We start from the raw sequence: 19,868 nt of genomic DNA, 5'->3' as shown, positions 1-19,868 counted from the left end.
ATCAAATGTCAAAATCGACTTGCCCGCAAGTTGCGATAGGCGAGCCAGGTAGCCACCTCCAACCTTCAATAGGTTAATCAACATGAATTGAAGGTGCTGAGACCAGCGAGGCAAACACCTCCGCCTTGTATCTACTCAGCAGCATGGGATGAAAAGATCATAGCAATCTACATTCATCCGGCACCCAACCCAAACCCCAATCAAATCCATCCCTCCTTGTCTCCGGCTCCCATCCACCTTTCCCATCACACTGAAACCGCGCAAATATGTCCCCAGGATGCTCGTATTTGTCGCTTATGCGTGAGATTGTGCATATCGGTGAGGTGGAGCAGGCGATGTGTCGGAATATCTCCTGTGTGAGGTCGGCGAGGATGGTTAGGGCTGGTTTTGGGGGAGAAGGAAGAGGGCAGTCGGGTGGGTAGGGAGTGTTGGGTTGCCGGTGTCGGTTGGGACAGAGGCGTGGGAGGGGAGGTGGTTTGATGGCGAGAGAGAGGGCTGCTGTTGTTGCGTTGAAGGATGATGCTGTTTCTGGTTGGACTGGTGTTTTGACGTCCGGCGCAGGCACGGGAGTTGACATATTCGGTGTTAAAGCCTCTGCCGCAATCTCAGGAGGTGGACTCTTTGCATCAAGCTCTGATCTTGATGGTGATACCACACTCTCTACCACCGGCTCGGCAGACTCAGGCACAGCAGGAGAATCAGCAATACCCGCTATTTCCAGCGTTTCATCAACCAACTTCCACCACAAATGAACCTCGACATCGCCCAAATCTTCGCCCTCATTTCCACTCTCCAACAAAGCCACGCCATCCTCATACCAATCACGCTGATGATATGCACCGAAATCAGCAAATGTCGGCACTTGCATCAATGCATTGTACCCCATCCCGCCCAGATGGTTGGCGTAGTACCTGACCGTTTGCAACGTAGCCGTCGGCGTTGAGATCGTTGTGGGCGGACCACCTATACATGCGCATATCGTGAACACCAAGACGAATAGTGCGGGTAAGATGCGAGACAGACAGAATATCGCGCGTCTTCGAAGGATTGCTCGTGAGGTCATCATGGCTTGATATTTTTCGTAGCCTTCTAGGGCTTCTGCATAGGTAGGGAGAGGGGGTGGGGGAAGCGGGTGGTAAAAGGTGATGAGTTTGAGGTTGTTTTCTTTACTGTCATCAGCAGGGGGTTTGCCGTCAGGAGAAAGAGGAGGGGGATTGTCGTCGTGAGATGATGTGATATCCTCCGATGTGGAACTTTCCGCCTTTTCTCTAAAAGTAGGCGGTTTGGGGAGCTCCTCAGATTCGAGCGTGACATTGTCGACATATGGTGCCGTGACATCCTTCAGGATCACATCATGGGCCTCTTCTTCGATGACGGTCTCCTCAGATTGTGATGCATCATCTTTAACATTCGGTGTTGTGACATTATCCATTAACATATCCTCAACTCCCCCCTTTTTAGCCGTCTCGGGGCCCTCCTCGGGATTGTATTCAAAATTCTGAACACCTGGTATCGGAACATCCTCCCATATCACATCCTCATCATCCCCACTTTCGCACTCCTCCTCTTCAGGAATAGGAGACATGGGGCGCTCCTCAAGACCAGACACGACATGATCAACATTCACTTCCGTGACATCCCCCAGTATCAAACCATCGACCTGGCCATCTTTCTCCTCCTGCTCCTCCTCCTCTTCATCTTCATCATCATCTTCTTGGTCGGCAATAGGCGAAATATATTGTTTCGACTGCGCAACCTTTTCCGGCGTCTCAGCCATCTCACTCGCCCCATCCACCACCTCCTCATCATCCCTCGTCTTAAACATAAAATCCACATAGTCCACCAATTCATCTGAATCCAAATACGCATTCGGCGCAATCAAATCATCATAATAATTGTTGTCAACTTTCCCATCGCCCCAGAACTCGAGATATGTAGCATGCGTCCACGCCCAGAATGCCAGGTAGGGTTCCTCTCTTGGATCGAAAGTGGCTTCGCGGGAACCATCTTCCATGTCGTGCAGATCGTCAGGACCAATGATGTCGGGATACAGTGAAGGGTGGTCTTGAATATTAAAGACGAGTTTGCCCGGAATAGGGGGACAGCTTTTGACGACATCACACAAATCAACGCCATACCAGCCTTGCGTGTCCCTGACAAAATGCCGATAAAATGCGATTTCGACTTGATAAAACCCCGGCTCGACTTCGCGGGCGGCGTGTAATGTGATGTTGCCATTCTCGTAGCGCAGGAAGGGATGGTAGATGTCTTCTAGATCGGTGAATAGGTCGTCGAGGTCGATTCCTGTCGGGCCGTTTTCGTCGTCCATGTGATTATCGCCGGTATCCTTGGTGGAGTACCAGGGTAATGAATCTTGAGATGACAGTGTTGGGCTTGGGGGCATATCGAGCTCGAGATCGAGGTCGTCGAATGTGCCGTCTGTGCCTGATTTGCGGATAGGGATTCTGCTTAGTTTTGGTCTGATTGTAGAGGGTCGCACGGTATCTGAGCTTCTTGTGGATGATGCGAAGCTCTCGCCTTCGTCGAGATCGTCTGCAGAATACGAATCTCCTCGAGCATCAAGATTGTGGTCCTCCTCCTCAGTCTTGAGACTCGTATCCTGGTCTTCGACATCTTCAACGCTCGACGCCGGCGCTCTATCTGCAATCTTCGTGACACCTTTGTACCAAGTCGATTCGAGGTTGATCACACCTTCAACATCTCTCATCACCGTAAACACAGAGTCAGGCTCAACTTGGAGTTCGACAAAGACGGTGATGCCTAGCGGCAAGCCGACGTCGGGATAGGCATCATCCTCGAGCTCGAACCAGTCGATGACTAGCCTCATGCTATATGGCTGGAGGGTTTTGGGCATTGTCGCGGTTGCTGGAAAGCCAGCTCTTTTTGATGGTGTACCAAGACAAGATTTTGGAACTTGATACCGAGGACAAAGAGAAGTAAGATGCGATAGTTGGTAAGGATGAGATTTGAGACTTGATACTAGGGATAAAGAGTAGTAAAGTTGAGAGAAGAAAGAGATGTCGAGGTTGAGAAAGAAATTGTAGGCTGCTCAAACAGACCTGGGAGAAATGAGACGGCAATACCCTCCAACACAGACAATACTAACTCATGGAACGCTTTGTTTGGCACTTTCTTCATTCAATGAGCCCAATCCTATTGTCTATAACTATGCCTTTGTCGACAAACGACATCATTGTAGCCTTCTTCCCCTATTCATCTCTCTCATCAATACAACCCCCGATCAATATCAAGCCTCGTTCTCAAGTCATGCGCATAACCCTTCGAAACAACAGATTTCGCCCCTAACAAGTCAAGTGTATTGATACAATGACCCAACCGCCCCACTATATCAGCAAGATACTCCTCATCCTGACACCTTGAACTTCCGGGTCGATGACCCCCCAGCTTGAATAGCAGCTGGTTCCTCCATTCCATCAGAATCTCACACGTTTCGCTAAACACAATGTGACTGACGGCAGACGGCGGGCCGACGAGTAACGGATGCTTGTAGTAATCTCCTCTTCGTGTATCGACCTGTTGGCGACTCACGCCCTCTATCGCAAGTCGATTTGCTGCACGCGCCAAATCAGAGATTGCGTAGACGCTGTCCTTCCTCAGTTCCCTAGTGAGGCCCGTTGAGCGTCGAATGGAACTGCGTACGCTGTCCGAACGACTAGTGGCATCTAATAGCTCGACTTCAGTCGCGAAAAGGAGCGCGCCGAGATGCCAGTGCATGACGTGCCCGAAAAATAACGCTTGAAGATCAAAGGACGAAGTGGTGATTGACGCCATGCAGTTCTCGATGAAGGATGCGCAGCACGTGCCCCATTCGTGGAATAGTTGAAGTGTTTCTTGGATGTACGTCTCGGGGTTTCCAGTGAGAGTAGGGCTGCGACGAGCGAATCTGCGTATTTGACCTAGCTTCCGCCACAGGGAAGCTTTGAGGAAGTTCGCTTGAAGGAAGATATCGGCGGTGATGAGGTTGTTCCAGGGTAATTTCAGCGGTTGTCGTGGGGGACTGGTATGATTCTGGTTCTGCGGCGTGACCTGTCCAGACTGCGCAGATGGACTTGGACTTGGGTTCGTGAATCCCGTGGACAAGGTCTGTAAGGATTTACTAAACCCGTTTTGAGGCCAGGCCACATCTCCTTCTTCTTCAGCAATGAGTAAATCTCTATTCCACAGCACGGCACTCGTTTCATCACATATGATGGCAAATTTGACAAAAAGGCAGAAACTGGTTATATCTTCATCGTCAATATCGACCCTGGACTTTTGCAGTCGTTCCGGGTCCTGGAAGAGATGCTGCAACTCCTTTTTCCACAATGACAAAGACTGCAACGCCTTGTCGAAATGCGTCTTTCTCAATGCCATTATATCAGGACTATCGTATGCAAGCGGATCACGCCTCGAAACAGAGTCCTCGTATCGCAAGTAATAGTACGGACTGTGCGTCAAGCAAAAGATAATCTTTGCAAGAATCGACTGAAGACAGTCCTCCTCCACAAACCACTCTAGCGACCGCCGCGCTTCATGCCACAGCGTCTGAAAGAGGAGAGTCTGAAAATCATTCGCAGAGACAAACACCTCTCCATACGCTTGCGTTCTGTCATCCCGCGAAACCGCTCTTTTGATACAATTCGACTGACTCGCAAACGCCATAACCGTCAATCTCAAAGCTCTGATTGCTCGATGACAATGTCCGGGACTCGTGCGTCGCACAATCAATGCGGAGGCTTTCCCATCAAGCCGTTGGACACTATCATACAATGTATTGTGCAAAGCGGGATAGCGCACAATCCCCGAAGAAGCATGATCAGTCGGAATAGCCCATTCAGAGATTGTACGCTCAAAACTTGAGGCATATACATGAAAAAAACTATCGCAGGCTGTATCCTTGCCGAGTTCGCGGGCGAGGTTGTCTTCATAGACTAGCGATTGCGTTTCGCGGTAGAGGAATACTTCACTCCCAGCCGGCGGTTTGCTATGAGTGGTAGAAGTTGACAAATGCACCCCTGACTCGTCGCCGGACTAGCCGAACTACTACCAGTCGTGTTCTGCAAATTTTCTGAGGGCGGCAACGGCATATGCAACGGCATCTCCCTCAAATACTTCCTCTTAATCGACTCCGGAAGCTGCCCGCGCGTCCGCTGCTTCAGCCATGTAAAACTGCATGTCTTGTTAGCTTTTTCGCATTGCGAGCATGCAAGCACCGGTAAGGCCTGGCCACTTGTACTCTGGGCGGCATCCTGATTCGTGGCTGAGAGTGAAAAGGGGTTGATTCCTCGTTTCGCGGCGTCGCAGGCCCGGCGGCCCTGGCGGCAGCGATCACAGCTGTGGAACTGTCTGCGCTTCTGCATTGTTTGCCAAAAAAGATATTACGTACTACCGCTCAATCCGGAGGCTTGGGGCGCGAGTAGTAGCGAGTACGTAGGCTCATTTTAGGAAATTAATGCGAGCGAAGTCGGTTGCATATCGAGCAGCAGTTCCGCATAAGCAGTAAGCACTAAGCTGTGAATATACAAGTTTCTTGATAATGGAGCCAATTAAGGCTAAAAGGGAGCCGCAATCTGGTGGATCAGAGAGCACGATTGGTTGATGAGCTGATTTACTATTTACATACTTTAGCAGCTGTTCGCAGTGCTTTGAGCTCGATTTACGTGAACTTCATGAAGAACTAAGTACATTTTTATGTACTGCTCATCCTGTAATTGATCAAAAAACATTCGAGCCCGTCCAATCAATGCAGTCGCCATACGGAAACTCTCCAAACGAAAAATCATTAAACAACTCGTCCCATCCAACATCTATATCCGGCAGATCCTCAAACCCGTTCGCCTGGATATTTTGATAATCTTCCTCCGCAGACTGAATAATCGAATCAACTCTTCTCCGCGCCCTTCTCAGCGACTTTCGCAACATCGACTTCCGCGAGCTCGTGTTTGGACCACGGTGCGTTCTCTCGTAGTGGCCGACGACGTCTTCGATCAGTGGCCAGGCACGCTTCAGCAGAGCTGCGTCGGTTGTAACGAAGCATTCTTTGATAGCGAGCAGGATCTGGGGCCATTGGGGTTGTATATACCACCTAAATCCTTCTCCGCGGTCATCACCATGGATGCGCGGGATATTTTCGAGATTTCTTAGACACAGTTCCAGTAGAGATGGTTGTTGTTGTTGTTGTTGTTGTTGTTGTTGCTGCTGCTGCTGCTGCTGCTGCTGCTGACTAACAAAGTCAGGCCGTCTGAAAGTATGCAACTGCGTCGATGATATCAGATTCTGCGATGCATAGTACACAAGCCACGAATAATTGTTATCGTCCGGGTTGCAATGTCGTGTCAGCGGCAGGACACTATTCTTAAAATCCGACAGGATATCCTCCCGTGCCGAGTGCGCGCCGCGAGGGATGTAATACAATCGCCGCCCACAGAACTGTAAGTTATACGTGAATAAAGCAAAAGTCATATCCGTCACCTCATCGCGCTCCTGCAACGCAGTGCTGCCGCTGTTGTCAAACGAAGGATCAAAATCCGCATCATTCACATTGAGCGGTAAAGTGGGCTGTGTCATTTCAAGGGTTATCAGGGGCCGCGAGTCCGGGTCGAAACAGGTCTGAAGGTCTAGCAAACAGATAGTAAACCAGAGCCGTTTGCGCATCTGCTGGTTGAAGAACGTTTCTGTCTGGCTCAGGGACTCGACGTGCAGGTTGAGCCATTGAGCGACGCGGACTGCTGTGGCCAGCAGAGTCCAGACGGCGCGGGACTTGTCGTGAGCGCGAGTAGCCACCTATCCGACGTTAGCATGTCATTTCTGTATCTGTATCGATCCGATCATAAACACACCAGATAAAGGACAAACGCTTGTAGAACCATCATATCAGTAGTCCGCATCAAATCAGCCCTCTCCAACGCCATTTCGCATGCACTTTGATATTCCGGCAGTACTTCATTTCTGCTGCATTGGAAAAGTTTATAACACTGTCTATCCGTCATACTCGCAACCGCTGAATAAAAAACTGCTGTATCGAGCGCATTCTCAGCTTCGCGCGAGCTTTTGCTTTTAAGCGAGGAGGGGTAGGGGATTCCTTCTAAAAGGTGCCGTTGCAGTGAAGGCCGGTGTAGCACTTTTATGATTCGGTCAATTTGGTTCAGGTAGATATCGCACAGTGCAGCTGTAATGGCGGGCGATGGGCGTAGGGKCAATGAGTGCGGTAGGGTATGGCCCAGCCGTCCTAGCGACAGGCCCATGAATGGCAAATAAGCACGAGCCGGTTCTTGTGCAAGATGCACTCTTTCGCCTTTAGCTTCTTCATTCTCGACCTCACTCTCCTCCTCTTCCTCCTCGTCATCTTCATCATCATCACCTTCCGTATCATCACCCGCAAACCCGCGCGATTCACGCGATTCGCGAATCTCATTAATAACACTAGACCAAAACTGCGAAACCAACGCATTCGGCGTGGGCTCAAAACCATCACTCCCTTGATTTCCATCCCTCGAAACGACTTTCCCCGTCATCCCGGCCGCCGAAGAAGTAGAAGCAGTCTCTCCCGCACCGCCACTTCCTCCTTTCCCATCAGCCTCACTCAACGCAACATTAACAAGCGCCTCCAACCTATCAATCTTCTCCTTTAAAGCATCGTGCCGCGTCATTTTATCATTAGTACTACCTCTCCCTCTCCCCGCAACAGATTTGGCGATATGTCGACCTCTAGGCAACCTCTTGCGCCGGATAGACTCGCACTTCACGCCCGCTCGTTGACATGCTGTGCAAGGATCAAGTTTGTCACATTTGATTTTGCGGTGGCGGCAGAATTCGCAGCTTAGTGTTGGGAGGGGTTTAAGTTGGATGTGTCCGGGGTTGTTGAGGTTGGAGGACATTTTTATGTACCAGCCTGGCCTGAGTAAACGGGGATTATCATTGTTTCAGGCAACAGTGTTCAGACAAGCAGCTATCCCAAATAGATAAATCTTCTGAACAGCTCCAACCATGAGTATCTATGCGAACATATCTCCGCGCGGTGATACAAACGAAGTATCCGACAATAATAAAAAATTGTCCAGACGTCCAAGGGAAAGAAACCAACACAGCGCTAAGCGCTAAGCCGCCCAACAGCCCTAACCGAACATCAAATCAGCTTCTATACGCTAAAATGTAGGGCCCAATTATAGCGGATTTTCGTTCGAGTTACTGAGCCCTGTGTCTGGGATGGGGCTCCATGTAAATCATCCTAATATATGCTGTATATCAGTCTCTATCGGCCAAGTAGTTAGTTCAAGAGCTTGGATTCATACTGTATAAAGCTAAAAGAACTTGTGGCACAGAATACTGGAGATCGGTAATCCTCAAAGGAACTTCTAGCCAGGGTGTTTACAATAGCTTCCCGATTTCATGAACTAATAATATCTAAATTCTTGATAGCTAGAAATATAGAACACCCGAACAAGATACACCACACAATACCTCCCATGCGTCCTCTAATCAAAGAAGGATAACCCCGAACTCCAAATAAAGAATGGTAGACGCCACCATGCTCTCTTCGTACGACATAACAATAGAATACACGTAGTTTTTTTTTCTCTTTCATTTCCCTCATCTTGCCTAGGTGGGATACCTATACCCGGTATTGTTGAAAGATCTCATGGCCAGCATCGGATCTTCCGAGGGAGGGTATGACGAGCCTGTGCTCGTCAATGGCTGCTGCGGTCGAACCGGAACGCCATAGTCTGGCACGGTTACATGCTGCGATGGCCCGGTGTAGCTGAACATCGGATTTGGGTAAGGTCCAGGCTGATTCGAGTACATCGCTGGGGGTTGATAGGTGGGCGCATACCGCGCATCAGGTTCAAAAACTCTTTGGTCCATGTCCATCGACGTGCGAACACGCTTGGGAGCTGGCGTCGTAGGGTAGAAGGTGTGTTGAGGGTATCCTGAAAAAGCGCTAGAGACCATTTGCGGCATTTGAGGGCGATCAGGTGAGCGAGGTAGACTTGGAGCATACTCCTCATGTCTGCTTGCGCCTCCACGTTTTCTGCGTCTGTCAATGAACGTCCTCTCTTCTTTTTCTCGAGTAGCTTGAGTAACACTTACTGTGCGTTCCGCGCTTCCTTGCGGATTCTTAATTTCACCCCTTGATCGGCAAACGACCTCGAAAGCTGCGTGGACTCTCTCATTCCAGGGAAATTCTTTGGTGTCAACACTGACCTGGTTAGCGCACTGAGCTAATGACTCCGGGGTTAATACTGACCTGGAAATGAATTGGAAATGATCGACTTTAACGCCACGACGTTATCCCTGAACAACAATTAGTCCAAGCTCGCCCGAATCTTTTAATAGAACACCTACTTTTGCATCTCGAAAAGAGTGAACTGCAGTCGAAATTCGCCCTCGACCTTGATGGACAAGTCTCCGAAGACAAAGAATCCTCCATCTGTTCGACGCATCAGTCAGCAGTTCTCCAAATCTTTCAAGTAACCAGACACGCGCTGGCTGAAAGAGACGCAAAACAGACACACTCACCAGTATTGTCTGTATCCTTCAAACGATGCAGTGAAGAAACGAGAGTGCCGGCTAGTGCTGTGGAAGGCTGGCTGGAGTGAACTGGGTGGTCCTCGGTAGCATGGTATAAGCTACAGCACATGAAATAATAGGGACTCTGAAGATAATGCCTGCCAACTGTGAGCTTTGCCTTGAATTGGTAGCTGCTTCCAGCTTGCTCCTGAAAGCTCAAAGCAAGAGTCACTTACTGGGCAAGATAGGTGTTCTCTGGCGAGACTTTGAGCTGAATCACCGGCGGTGGATCAACTGGTTTGCGCTCTGCGGGGAGTGAGTTACAAGCTCGTCCAGACGAGAAAAGGCAAAACGTACCCTTCTCCTTGCCCCCGGCCACGCGAGCTTGCTCCGGTTGTTGGCGCACAATCAACTCGAAGTCAGGGCTAGTATTGGAGAGCATGGTTAGTGCTGGAAACAAGGAACAATCTTAACCAAGCTTGTCTTGTTGACGGCAGGAACTTTTGGGGAAAGAAAATCAAAGGCAAAGAAGACAGAGCTTCTTAAAGACCAGGAACGGGGAAGGCAGAGAAACACGGGCGACGTCAGTAGACCAACCTCTGGGAATCGGAGCGAGGCATAAGGGAGAATTTTCGGAGACAAGACGACAAGCTCGCGGTCCTCTGCCGCGCCCAAGATTATTGAGAAGATGGAAGCTTCGAAGATAATAAGTATAATACGTAGGTGGGTTGGCTTTGTGGGTGTGGGTGTGGTTCTGGTTTAGTATGTAAAAAGATAGGAAGAAGTGAGGTACGAGTTAGGTACAAGGCAACAGTACCAGCCGTAGTAGACTTTGGGTCTGGAACGTTTTGTAAGGGTGGACGAGAATGAATAATGGGAATGATGAGGTTGATGGTGAGATGAGATGGAGAAGGCGATGTGGATTGTTTAATGGAAAGAGGCAAGTGAGCTAGTACGGTAAGTTACTTTTTGCCTTTGGGAAAGAGGGAGGGGTGGTGGTTGCCGCTTGCGTGCAGCACGTTAGGGTAGGTATACTTTGGTACCAATACTGACGACACGAACCCTCCGCTTTTAGGGCAACAAGAGTCTCCTCCATAGTATGTAAGTACGTACACTGTACACTACACTGTACGCTGTGTTTGCGCTAATGCCACACACATTGGCTGGTTTAACGCACGCATCCAGATTGGTCGAGACGCTACAGAGATCCATCTGTCGTCCCTCCATACAGCTGCAGCTGCTAATCAAGCTGCAGCGCCACAACTGTGTCTGCTCGGGTGATTGGCTTGGTGTTTCACATTGACTCTGTATTGCTCTTTTCTATACACCTGCATGTCATTTGGTCGTGTCGTCAATCAGTAAACACTCTCCAAAAACTACATGTGCATCAGTACATAACTACCACTTAGTATGTCAATGCTTCAGAGAAGACAGACGAATGCGTCAAAATACGTTCTGTTACAACGTTACATGCCATACCCACAGTGCCCACCGGTAATTTTGGTCACCGCGAAAGTTTCATAGCGGTACGATACACCGATCGATTATCCCACACAACCTCCACCCATGGAAAGAACTGAGCACGATGCACGCCGTGCTTGGCCCTTGAGCTGGTTATGACCCTTTGACAGTTTGGAACCAGAAGCTTAATCTAGTCTTGCAGTCCGATCATGTGAAGATGAGAGAAAGAATTGGATAAGTAATCGTAATCGATGCAGATGAAAGGGATGAATCACCCCACCACAGCCAGTCTTTATCGATAACCCGTGCGAATAAGACGAAAGGAATCAGACTGACTGAATAAAGAAAGCGAAAATTGACTCAAATAGGCCTAGTAAGTCAATGATGACATGATCAAAAGTCGGCGATTGGCCGGGCTGAGGACGTAGTTTCTGTACTGTCTTACTCTTACACTTCCGATGGAGGGGTTGAACAATGGTCTAGGTCTCGTCTGATCGCTTGCTAATTTTTCGTGGTGGATATCAGCACACGAATGCAGGTTGACCGTTTGTCGAGTCCACACCACCATCCGTCTTTTTCTTTTTCCACAGCGTGAACCCATGCCATGGCTCGCAAGGTTCATGCAGTGGGTAATGATCCGCAGATGACAGCAGTGGTCGCCGGAAGTCCAGGAAGCGTGACTGTTCGGGGACCATGGTTTGCACTGTTGGGGCATCACATTTATGACGACGATGATGATGCCGAGAAGCAATCACTCATGCCGGCAACAAGAGACTCGATCTTCTGTGTACTAAATACTATGTAAAGCAATACGTGAGCACGTATATTACACAATACGCTTTCGAGTACAGTACTACTTGTATGCAAGCTGATGCCGCAATCGGTCTAGCTCCGTACACTAGCGTCCAAACGAGGGAAAAGCAGGAAGATTTCTGGCTGAGCCATTCCCAGTCAGGACAAGCGGGATCCACTGTGCAGATTTGCATTTATCGCAATGGTCCAATCAGACCGCATAGCCGCCCTCAGCCGGCTGCCGGTAATTCCCTTGATACGGCGTAGTTGTTCTTTTACTTCGCCTAGTACCGAGTAGTCATATGCAAGATGTCTTGCTGCAGGCCCCAGCCATGCAAGGGCAATCTTAGAGATCGGCCTTAAGGGTGGGATGCCTGTGACTAGCATTCCATCCCTGATTCCCCGGTTATAGTCAATACAACTCTATTATAATACGCCGTATCGTTACGCACTTTCTGTATTCTGTATACTCATCAGAACAATAGATTACAACCAGCATGTAGCCCAGTATCGTCCCATATCATTCACTGCAGTCCAAGCATCACCTATATCTGTTGCAGTACGGTAGCCCTATCCATGGCGACAAAAGAAGTGTGACTTCAATCGTGTAGCAAACAAATTGGCCAGTGTGTGGTACTTTGCAAGCTAATGCCGTAGTGCATGCTTAGTGTACCAGAGTATGCCCTGGCTTTATAACCTCGAGGCTCTCCTGAATGAAGCCCGACATTGTAACTCACTTAAACCTTCCATCCTGAAGAAGAACAGTCTCTCTACTTGACAGGCAGGCACGCTTTCATTATCCGGGTGTCTTGCCAAAAATGTCAGATGACTGCCTTTGTGTCGTCAGCCCCTTCCTTTATGAGGGCGTTCCTTCCCCTGGACCGCGACCATGACCTCGACAACTTGCCAACACTCACCTTCTCCGAATTCATCCTCTGACGCGCTTGATCCCCTTTGCCATCGGATCTCCCTCGATTGACTGCTCCGTGACGAAAAAGGGTCTCGTCTTGCTCTATCACCTGCTGGACGGACGAATTGCCCAACCCTCCCCCCATGTGATCGTCGGTCCTCGTTAAAACTGTTACATCGCAAGGTAAAGAAAACGCGGATATCGATTGTTATGATGGTCCCATTATGTTCGAGGGTCGCTTTACTCGATTACCTTGACAGCACATGCTAGGAGAAGGTTGATCAGCTTGGCAAATGGACGCTTTGCGCATCCACAGCGACGTCGGGTCAATATGCACGATTGACTTGGTATCCATACAATCGTCAAATAGAGGAGTCGAGAGCCGAGAATGGGAAGATGTCAAAGCCACCGACTATTGCGCCCCGTACCTAGAGAAGCGATGCAGCGGAGCCGACCAGGAACAACACCACTCACACAAGTAGTTTCAGTATGTTACACTGACCACCGAACGACTAGTTGGACATCTTGCCATGTCGCCTTGATTCAGTTCAAGCAAAAGCAATGTTCACTTACGCCATTATCGAATGCGGTACAGTGAAAACGGCACTAGTACGAAACAACTCGTGCGATATAATCGTCAACCTTGTGATGGCACAACTATACAGACTTGGAGAAGCATTTACGGTTCGTGCGGATAAACGTGCACCTTAGTTACGCCGGCTGACGACCGTCAACTACGCTTACGCAACGCCTAGATGATGTCAACCCACCCGTACGCGTATTGTTGTATCGCCGTATCGACACTAAACATTAAGCTGCGCCGCTACATCACGAACTACTCGATTAGCCGCATAAGTGGCCGCCCTCGCATCAATCTAGTCCAAGTTCTGGTGCCAGTTTCTGGACTAGGTGGAAGGAAAGAATGAAGTTTAATGAACACACAGTGGACATTCGGCTGTGGCGCGACGAGGACGATAACTGGACTGGGGTATACTTCCGGGTGCAATGTGATCAGCTGACTTGGCATACTTGTCGGCTGTTACCTTCTACAGAATTAAGGCGCTCGTCTGTGAGTTGCCGCTATGCATGCAGAAAAATTGACCTGTCATGTTGATAAGCAGCTGTCTCTGCATTTGACGCCCAAAGAAGCTACTACATATGCTTGGGGTGCTCTTGTCTTCGCTAGTAGCCCGGCATCTGAGCTGTGACTGCTTGCTACACAACTGCATGGGTCTACACTCTATAGGCGCTAAGGGGCAAACTCCATCATTCAGTGCAGGTGGGTCACACATACGTGTGGTCTGTACTCGATACTCGGGGAGGAGCCCGCTGTCCTCTTCTTCGTAGCCCACTTGTGACAATGTTCGCAGTGTGGGCTATCTAAAAGTTGTMCCTGCCACTGACAGCTCTCGTTACTACAAGTCACAAACTGACGATACTCATATACTCATATACTAGGAATGTGGTTTCCGGCTGACCTGGTACTACCCTTACAGGTATCGCAAACGCCGTGAGTACATAGATTTGAATTTCATGAGGCAGAAGCTGAATATGCAGCGCTTCGTTTGAACATACTTTACCACACTTATGACTCTGTGCACACATTATACGAAGTATCCGAAATTACTCCGATCGGTGATCCTTACCTGTCATTTGTCGTTTGGCAGGTGAAGTGACAACGCATTTAAACCGAAAATACAACTCAGAAGAAAAGAAAAGAAAAAGGAACGAGTCAATTTTATATTGACGTCAGTACCTGACAAATAAACAAGTCATCATTAAAATTGACTAGCAGCATAAACCATCCATAGACTCAATACACATGGAAACATTGAACCACCAAACTTTAAATACTTTGACAGCTACCCACTCATACGTACCTAGGTAGATTTAAGTAGATAGCGACACCCAAGACCATGGAACTCTTCGTATTACAGGGGCTACCCAAGCCCAGTCCATAACCATGGACGCACCTAACGTGTCCCGAGACTTAACTAACTTAGTGGTATTTAGGGCCCGAGGGGTCTAGTTAGGGGCAGTACCTAGGTAGCTACAACTGCCGCCGCTTTTGTAAGGGCGCTCAGTATCTTCGTACTGCTCGACAACATGCTATCTAATATACGAAGCATATAGATTTACGTCTCACATGGTAAATATAAAACTCGCCGAGTGAAGTCGTAGTAGAAGTGCTGCCAGTACTACTGGGGTGGAAGTGTAAAGTTACTCAACTGCGTGAGCTTATGTAGGACTTCGGCGTGCTCAGTCAGTAAAAGCGGCGAGGGAAAGCCTGTGTTTCAGGGCAAAATCCGGTACATACAGTACTAGGGGMCCCTCCCCTTCTAACTAACGAGCCGCTGTCAACCAAATGCTGTGAATTTGAGTGTACCTAGGTACGATAGCTTGATGCTTAAGTTTTAGTGACACTAACAACCATGGATTTGGGGATGGGTCTGTCTGTTTTGCTTAATTGGGGAGGAGGTCTAGTGACGTGCTAACACTTATGCTCGTCAAGTCTTGTGATAATTGGTAAACTGGAGAGAGTTGGTAATAGACGACAATGGTATTGTTAACTAGGTAGTATACTTCATATAATTTAAACAAGCAAGAAAAGAAAAGTAAACGCCAACTCCCCACCCCCTATCCCCCCCCTTGGTCAGGTAATTCGTGGAAATCCCGGTCTCGGCAGGGTCGGTCGCATTTGCGATAAGTTAGAATGAGATTGAATCTGTATAGCAACAAGGAGAGTGGAACAGAATGAAATAATGGTCCATATGACAGTCGGCAGGAAGATGTAAACAAAAGTGAAAGGTGAAGCTTCGATTTTGAGGGTTATAATCCCATCGGTACGTCGTCGTCAATTTCGCCGTCGGCGTCTATATCGCTGTCGCCGTTCCCATCTCCGCTTCCGTTACCATTTGTTGTTAGTACATTCGCAGCAGCGGTGATAGAGACAGCTTTAACAGGCGTCGTCCTCGTCACCCTCTTCTCGCCATCTGCCATGGATCGTCGCGTAGTCCGACGAGGCGTGAGATTCCCCGTGCTGTTGGTCGTGTTTGTCGCGGTAGTGGCGTTATCATTACCCGACTCGGCCACGACAGAGACAGAATCGGGTTGCCCAATGCCATTAGTCATGGGCTCATCCTCGCCTTTTGCGTCGTCGATCGAGGGTTCTTCAGCCTCGATCGCGGCGTCGGGAGTAGCACCATTTCCATTCGTGAGCTCTTGATCAGGCTCAGCTGCTTCGTCCATCTCTTGATCCTGCAGTTGTTGTTCCTCCTCCTCTTCCTCCTCGTCATCGTCGTGACCTTCCGTGCCGTTTACCAAAGGACTGTCGGGACCAGAGGCAAGCTCCGAGACTAATCCGCTCCGGCCCCTCCGCGCGGAAGTAGCTGCTGCATTCGTAGACGCAGGCGACCCAATCCCAAACATAGAGGTCGACGTGCGCCGGGGTGTGGAGCGTGCGTTTCGCGGTGTCGACATATACGCGCTGTTATACTTCGTCTTGCTGCCCCAGGGTCGGCCAGGTCGGCGCTTGAAGACTGGCGGTCGCACAGGAGGGTAAATCTCAAATCGAGTTGGTGGGATACCGGCTGCCGGATCAGGAGACTTTGACCTTGTTTCGCCATTTGTTTGGGACAGGACGGTGGAGTTTTCGCCGAATGATGATAAGCCTGCTGTCGAAGGAGGACCGGCGGGCGCATAGGATGAGAGACCGTCTGGTTTTGTGGAATCGCCATTCATTCTTGACGTTCCGTTTGCGCCCAGACCAAGGTCTCCATCTTCGTCGGCTCCCTCTTCGTCTTCATCGTTGGGGTCTTCGCGGGGAGCGACAGTGTGTAGCTGGGCACGATCATAATGTGACTGGTTACTACGGCCCATGACGTACGGTGTCCAAACGAGGGCATCCGGGTTGAGTTTCACATAGCCCTTAACCTCCCAACTTTTGATGTACTCTTCAAAGTACGAATAGTTGAGCCGTAAAGCGTAGGTTTTTGTGACTGGATCCCGAACAAGCGCTCGTAGTCCCTCAAGACCAGAAACGATGTCGTCCGCAGTCATTCCTGTGCGGTCAGAAAGCTCTGCAATGCTAACTGGAGTTTTCTGGTCGCGCAATTGATAGCTGAGAACAAGTCGCCAGTAATTTCTATACGAAACTAGACCCATATCCGACAACGGCTTTTCAGGAGATCCGGTCTTTTTCTCAACTCGTGTCAAGAGATATGAAAAGTCAATGAGTAGGTTTCCGTAACCTTTCCGTTGATGAATAGGAAGCGTCAGAATACATGAAACGTTGTTCGACGAGCTGGGCCGTTTTTCCTTGCTGAAATACCCGACAAAGTGGCATCCCAAGTCATCGTATTCGGTCATCACGTAGAAAAGAAAGGGCTCGACATCATAGTAGAGTGTCTTTGAGCCCAAGAACAGCTTTGCTAATAAGCAAAGATTTTGGCAGTAAACAGGGTTCTTCCTCCCATCCACTTCGTAGATGGACACCGAACCTTCCCGATATATTTCATCGCCCGGTGGATGTTTGGCTGGACATTTCAATTTATGCCGCCAGGCCACAAAGTCCGAATTCATGTACTTGAGACAAAATTCACAGATATACAACACTTTGTTGCGGCTGTACTCTTCAGGATATGGTGCAGCATACCATGTCTCGATCTCGTAACCGCCAAAATTGATCCATTTGATTTTGCTCGGCGGGCCAGAAACTTTTTGTGAAGCACGGTGATTCAATTCTCCAACAGGTTCCGACTCCATGACCTTCCGTTGCCAGTCCTCCTCGGCGCTCCGTCGAGCAGCCTCGAATTTCTCTCGGTCCGCTTGCGTTGGCAACGTTCGACTAGTATCGGCATCGGCTTCTGATAGAATCCCTCCGTACGGTTTCGACTTGAGCTCGTCAACTTCGCGATCATGAAAAGAGTAGAAAGGTGTAGTATAGCTTGGTGGGATTGGGGCGAAATGAGAGAGAGGCTCTTGTTCTACGGGAGGCGGCTTCGGCTGCTTGCGCCGCCGTTGCTTCGGCCGCGGTCGTGAGTTGAGGATTTTGGCCATCTTCGGAAAGTTTAGGTGCAGTGCAATGATACACCTGCCGACATCGCTTTCCACAACACGGCATAGCTCTTTCTCTGCTTTACGCGCCCTGCGCGGCCGAGTGCGCGGCAAGCCGTCTGCATCCAAAGAGCCATCTGCGCTGTCTGTTGCGCCTTGCGAAGGTGTACGGTGTTGTCGTTTACGCAATGCAGGAACGTGGTCTTCCGAGTCGGTAGGTGAAGTTTTGCGTTTCCGCAATGACCGCGTCCCATCCATCGGATCGTCGTCAACTATTAGGTTATTAAAAACAGAGTGCTGACCATCTGCTGAGGCAGCTTGTAAATCGCCCGCAATACTTTCCGCAGCTAATCTCCGTGAAGCTGCGTCAGTTTCTGGGTCAGGTTGAAGATTATCCTGAACACAGGTAGTGCATCGCCACCATTCCGCATCTTCATATAAGTTAGAGATGCTTGAAAAGTCATCATAATATAGCTGTAGCTTACCTTCGTCGTCATTAAAGGCGCTTTGTTCTCGCGCGCATTGCCGATGGGCTGTAGAATCTGTTTTTAGCAACAAAACCCGAGCTTCGGGAACAAAAGCCTTACAGTGATCGCCACAAACTGCGCATGTCAAATACTCTTCGAAATCCTCCGACGGATCATGATCTTCATCCTGACCGCAGAATCTTTTGAATGTTAAACTCCAACCACAAATTTCGGTAGCGAGCAGCGACTCACATGCAATTCGATCGAATCAACTTGTCCGCATCATTTTCATCGTTTCCATTGCTTTCTGCTTCCCAATCCTCTGCCTCCCTGTCCGATGCATTGCTTTCCGACTCCGAATCTGAGCGTGCATCACCGTTTCCATAAGCGACATCTGCATCGCTTTCCTCGTCGTCAGATTTTGAAGATATTGCGGCACTTCTCCGAACTCGGCGCGGCCTTCGCGGTGTTTCATCATATTCATTCTCACTTTCCCTCGATACCGCATCATCGTTGACTTGCTCTGCATAATCCTCTTCCTCACTTTTATCATCGTCCTCCGCAGCGTCCGACTCCGCCATGGGCTCTTCTTCTTCAACCGCGCTTCCAGCATCTGCTTTCTGAACGGCACTTTGCAGCTCCTGATCCAGCTGGTAGAGATCGGTATCCTCCTCGCCTTCAGCGTCCTGGTCACTGTCCACTCGATCCTCGACATGTGAATTGACCCCTAGCTCGTGGCTAGCAGGCATGATCGCGGCCATATCGTATGTCCCCTTCAACGCCCCTTTGTCGCCAAATGAACTCAGAAACTAGCGCTGCCAGCCCTGGATAGTTTTCTTAACAGATGCACGACTGAGAGAATGGGTAGGCTCCTCGATGGTGAGGAGGCCGCCGTCACTTGAGGCTAGAGCAGCAAGGCATCGGAGATAGGCATGACAATGCCTCAACCAATCCAGAAGAAACTCAAGAAATTGGCGTGAATCTCGTTGCGAAGTTGCTTGCTGTAGGCGCAAAACGTATTCGAAGTCTGTTCGCAGATCGCTGTGGCGTTAGCTTGGTGCGGCTTGAAGAGGTAAATACGTATGCGCTTTTGTCCAAAACGGAGAATTAATGAGCTCAACGTACAGAGAGATAGGTTCAACACGTAGCTGACGCGTAGATTTGTAGGGACTCGGTGCACAATACCGCAAAATTGTACTCGTTCCTAAGCAACGATGCGCCGAAGTCCCCTTGTCGTGCCGGCACAATTGGTGTTACTGCCGCTGACTTAGCATGCCAAGCCAGGTGAATCCGCTATTCCGTTTATGGCCGTGAGACTCCTTCCACCACCGACCGCAAGCTCTCCGCAACAACGATCATTTTTAACTATCTGCCGTCAATTGTATCGCAATTCCGCTCTTGAACGCCAGATAAACGTTGCGGTCACTCAATAAAATCGTCACGACTTGATTCGCCAAAATGGGTGTCCCATTCGAGGCCTTGATTCCTTATGGCATCATCATCGGCGTAAGCTTTGACAAGCGCCTTACAACGTTCAGCACCGCTAATTCAAGGCACAGATGTACTGCGTTACCGGTGTCGGCCTCAGTGTTACGAAATATTATGCAAACGATCACAAGAAGGCACGATGGAACAGAGATGTCTGGGATAAGGTA

General features: G+C 49.4%; 4 protein-coding genes across 4 annotated transcripts; all 4 read right to left on the bottom strand.

Annotated features, from left to right (window-relative positions):
- Positions 1 to 157: 157 nt before the first annotated feature.
- On the bottom strand, positions 158 to 2,875 carry BHQ10_001761 (uncharacterized protein; the record flags this gene model as incomplete). The annotated part of the gene is made up of 1 exon (XM_040873833.1): positions 158 to 2,875. The coding sequence occupies one exon, from the start codon at positions 2,873 to 2,875 to the stop codon at positions 158 to 160; it is 2,718 nt and encodes a 905-aa protein (XP_040730266.1).
- A 371-nt stretch (positions 2,876 to 3,246) lies between these two features.
- On the bottom strand, positions 3,247 to 7,898 carry BHQ10_001760 (uncharacterized protein; the record flags this gene model as incomplete). The annotated part of the gene is made up of 3 exons (XM_040873832.1): positions 3,247 to 5,005; positions 5,780 to 6,804; positions 6,861 to 7,898. The coding sequence occupies 3 exons, from the start codon at positions 7,896 to 7,898 to the stop codon at positions 3,247 to 3,249; spliced, it is 3,822 nt and encodes a 1,273-aa protein (XP_040730265.1).
- A 721-nt stretch (positions 7,899 to 8,619) lies between these two features.
- On the bottom strand, positions 8,620 to 9,970 carry BHQ10_001759 (uncharacterized protein; the record flags this gene model as incomplete). The annotated part of the gene is made up of 7 exons (XM_040873830.1): positions 8,620 to 9,049; positions 9,109 to 9,217; positions 9,266 to 9,312; positions 9,364 to 9,448; positions 9,538 to 9,647; positions 9,765 to 9,834; positions 9,886 to 9,970. The coding sequence occupies 7 exons, from the start codon at positions 9,968 to 9,970 to the stop codon at positions 8,620 to 8,622; spliced, it is 936 nt and encodes a 311-aa protein (XP_040730264.1).
- Positions 9,971 to 15,520: 5,550 nt separating this feature from the next.
- BHQ10_001758 (uncharacterized protein) lies at positions 15,521 to 18,962 on the bottom strand (the record flags this gene model as incomplete). Its single annotated transcript, XM_040873829.1, has 4 exons — positions 15,521 to 18,177; positions 18,232 to 18,279; positions 18,334 to 18,413; positions 18,466 to 18,962. The coding sequence occupies 4 exons, from the start codon at positions 18,960 to 18,962 to the stop codon at positions 15,521 to 15,523; spliced, it is 3,282 nt and encodes a 1,093-aa protein (XP_040730263.1).
- Between the last annotated feature and the right edge of the window lie 906 nt (positions 18,963 to 19,868).

This window comes from Talaromyces amestolkiae (genome assembly GCF_001896365.1).
Source record: "Talaromyces amestolkiae strain CIB chromosome Unknown scaffold2.1, whole genome shotgun sequence".
NCBI classification, from domain to species: Eukaryota; Fungi; Ascomycota; class Eurotiomycetes; order Eurotiales; family Trichocomaceae; genus Talaromyces; species Talaromyces amestolkiae.
This window is presented reverse-complemented; position numbering and strand designations above follow the sequence as displayed.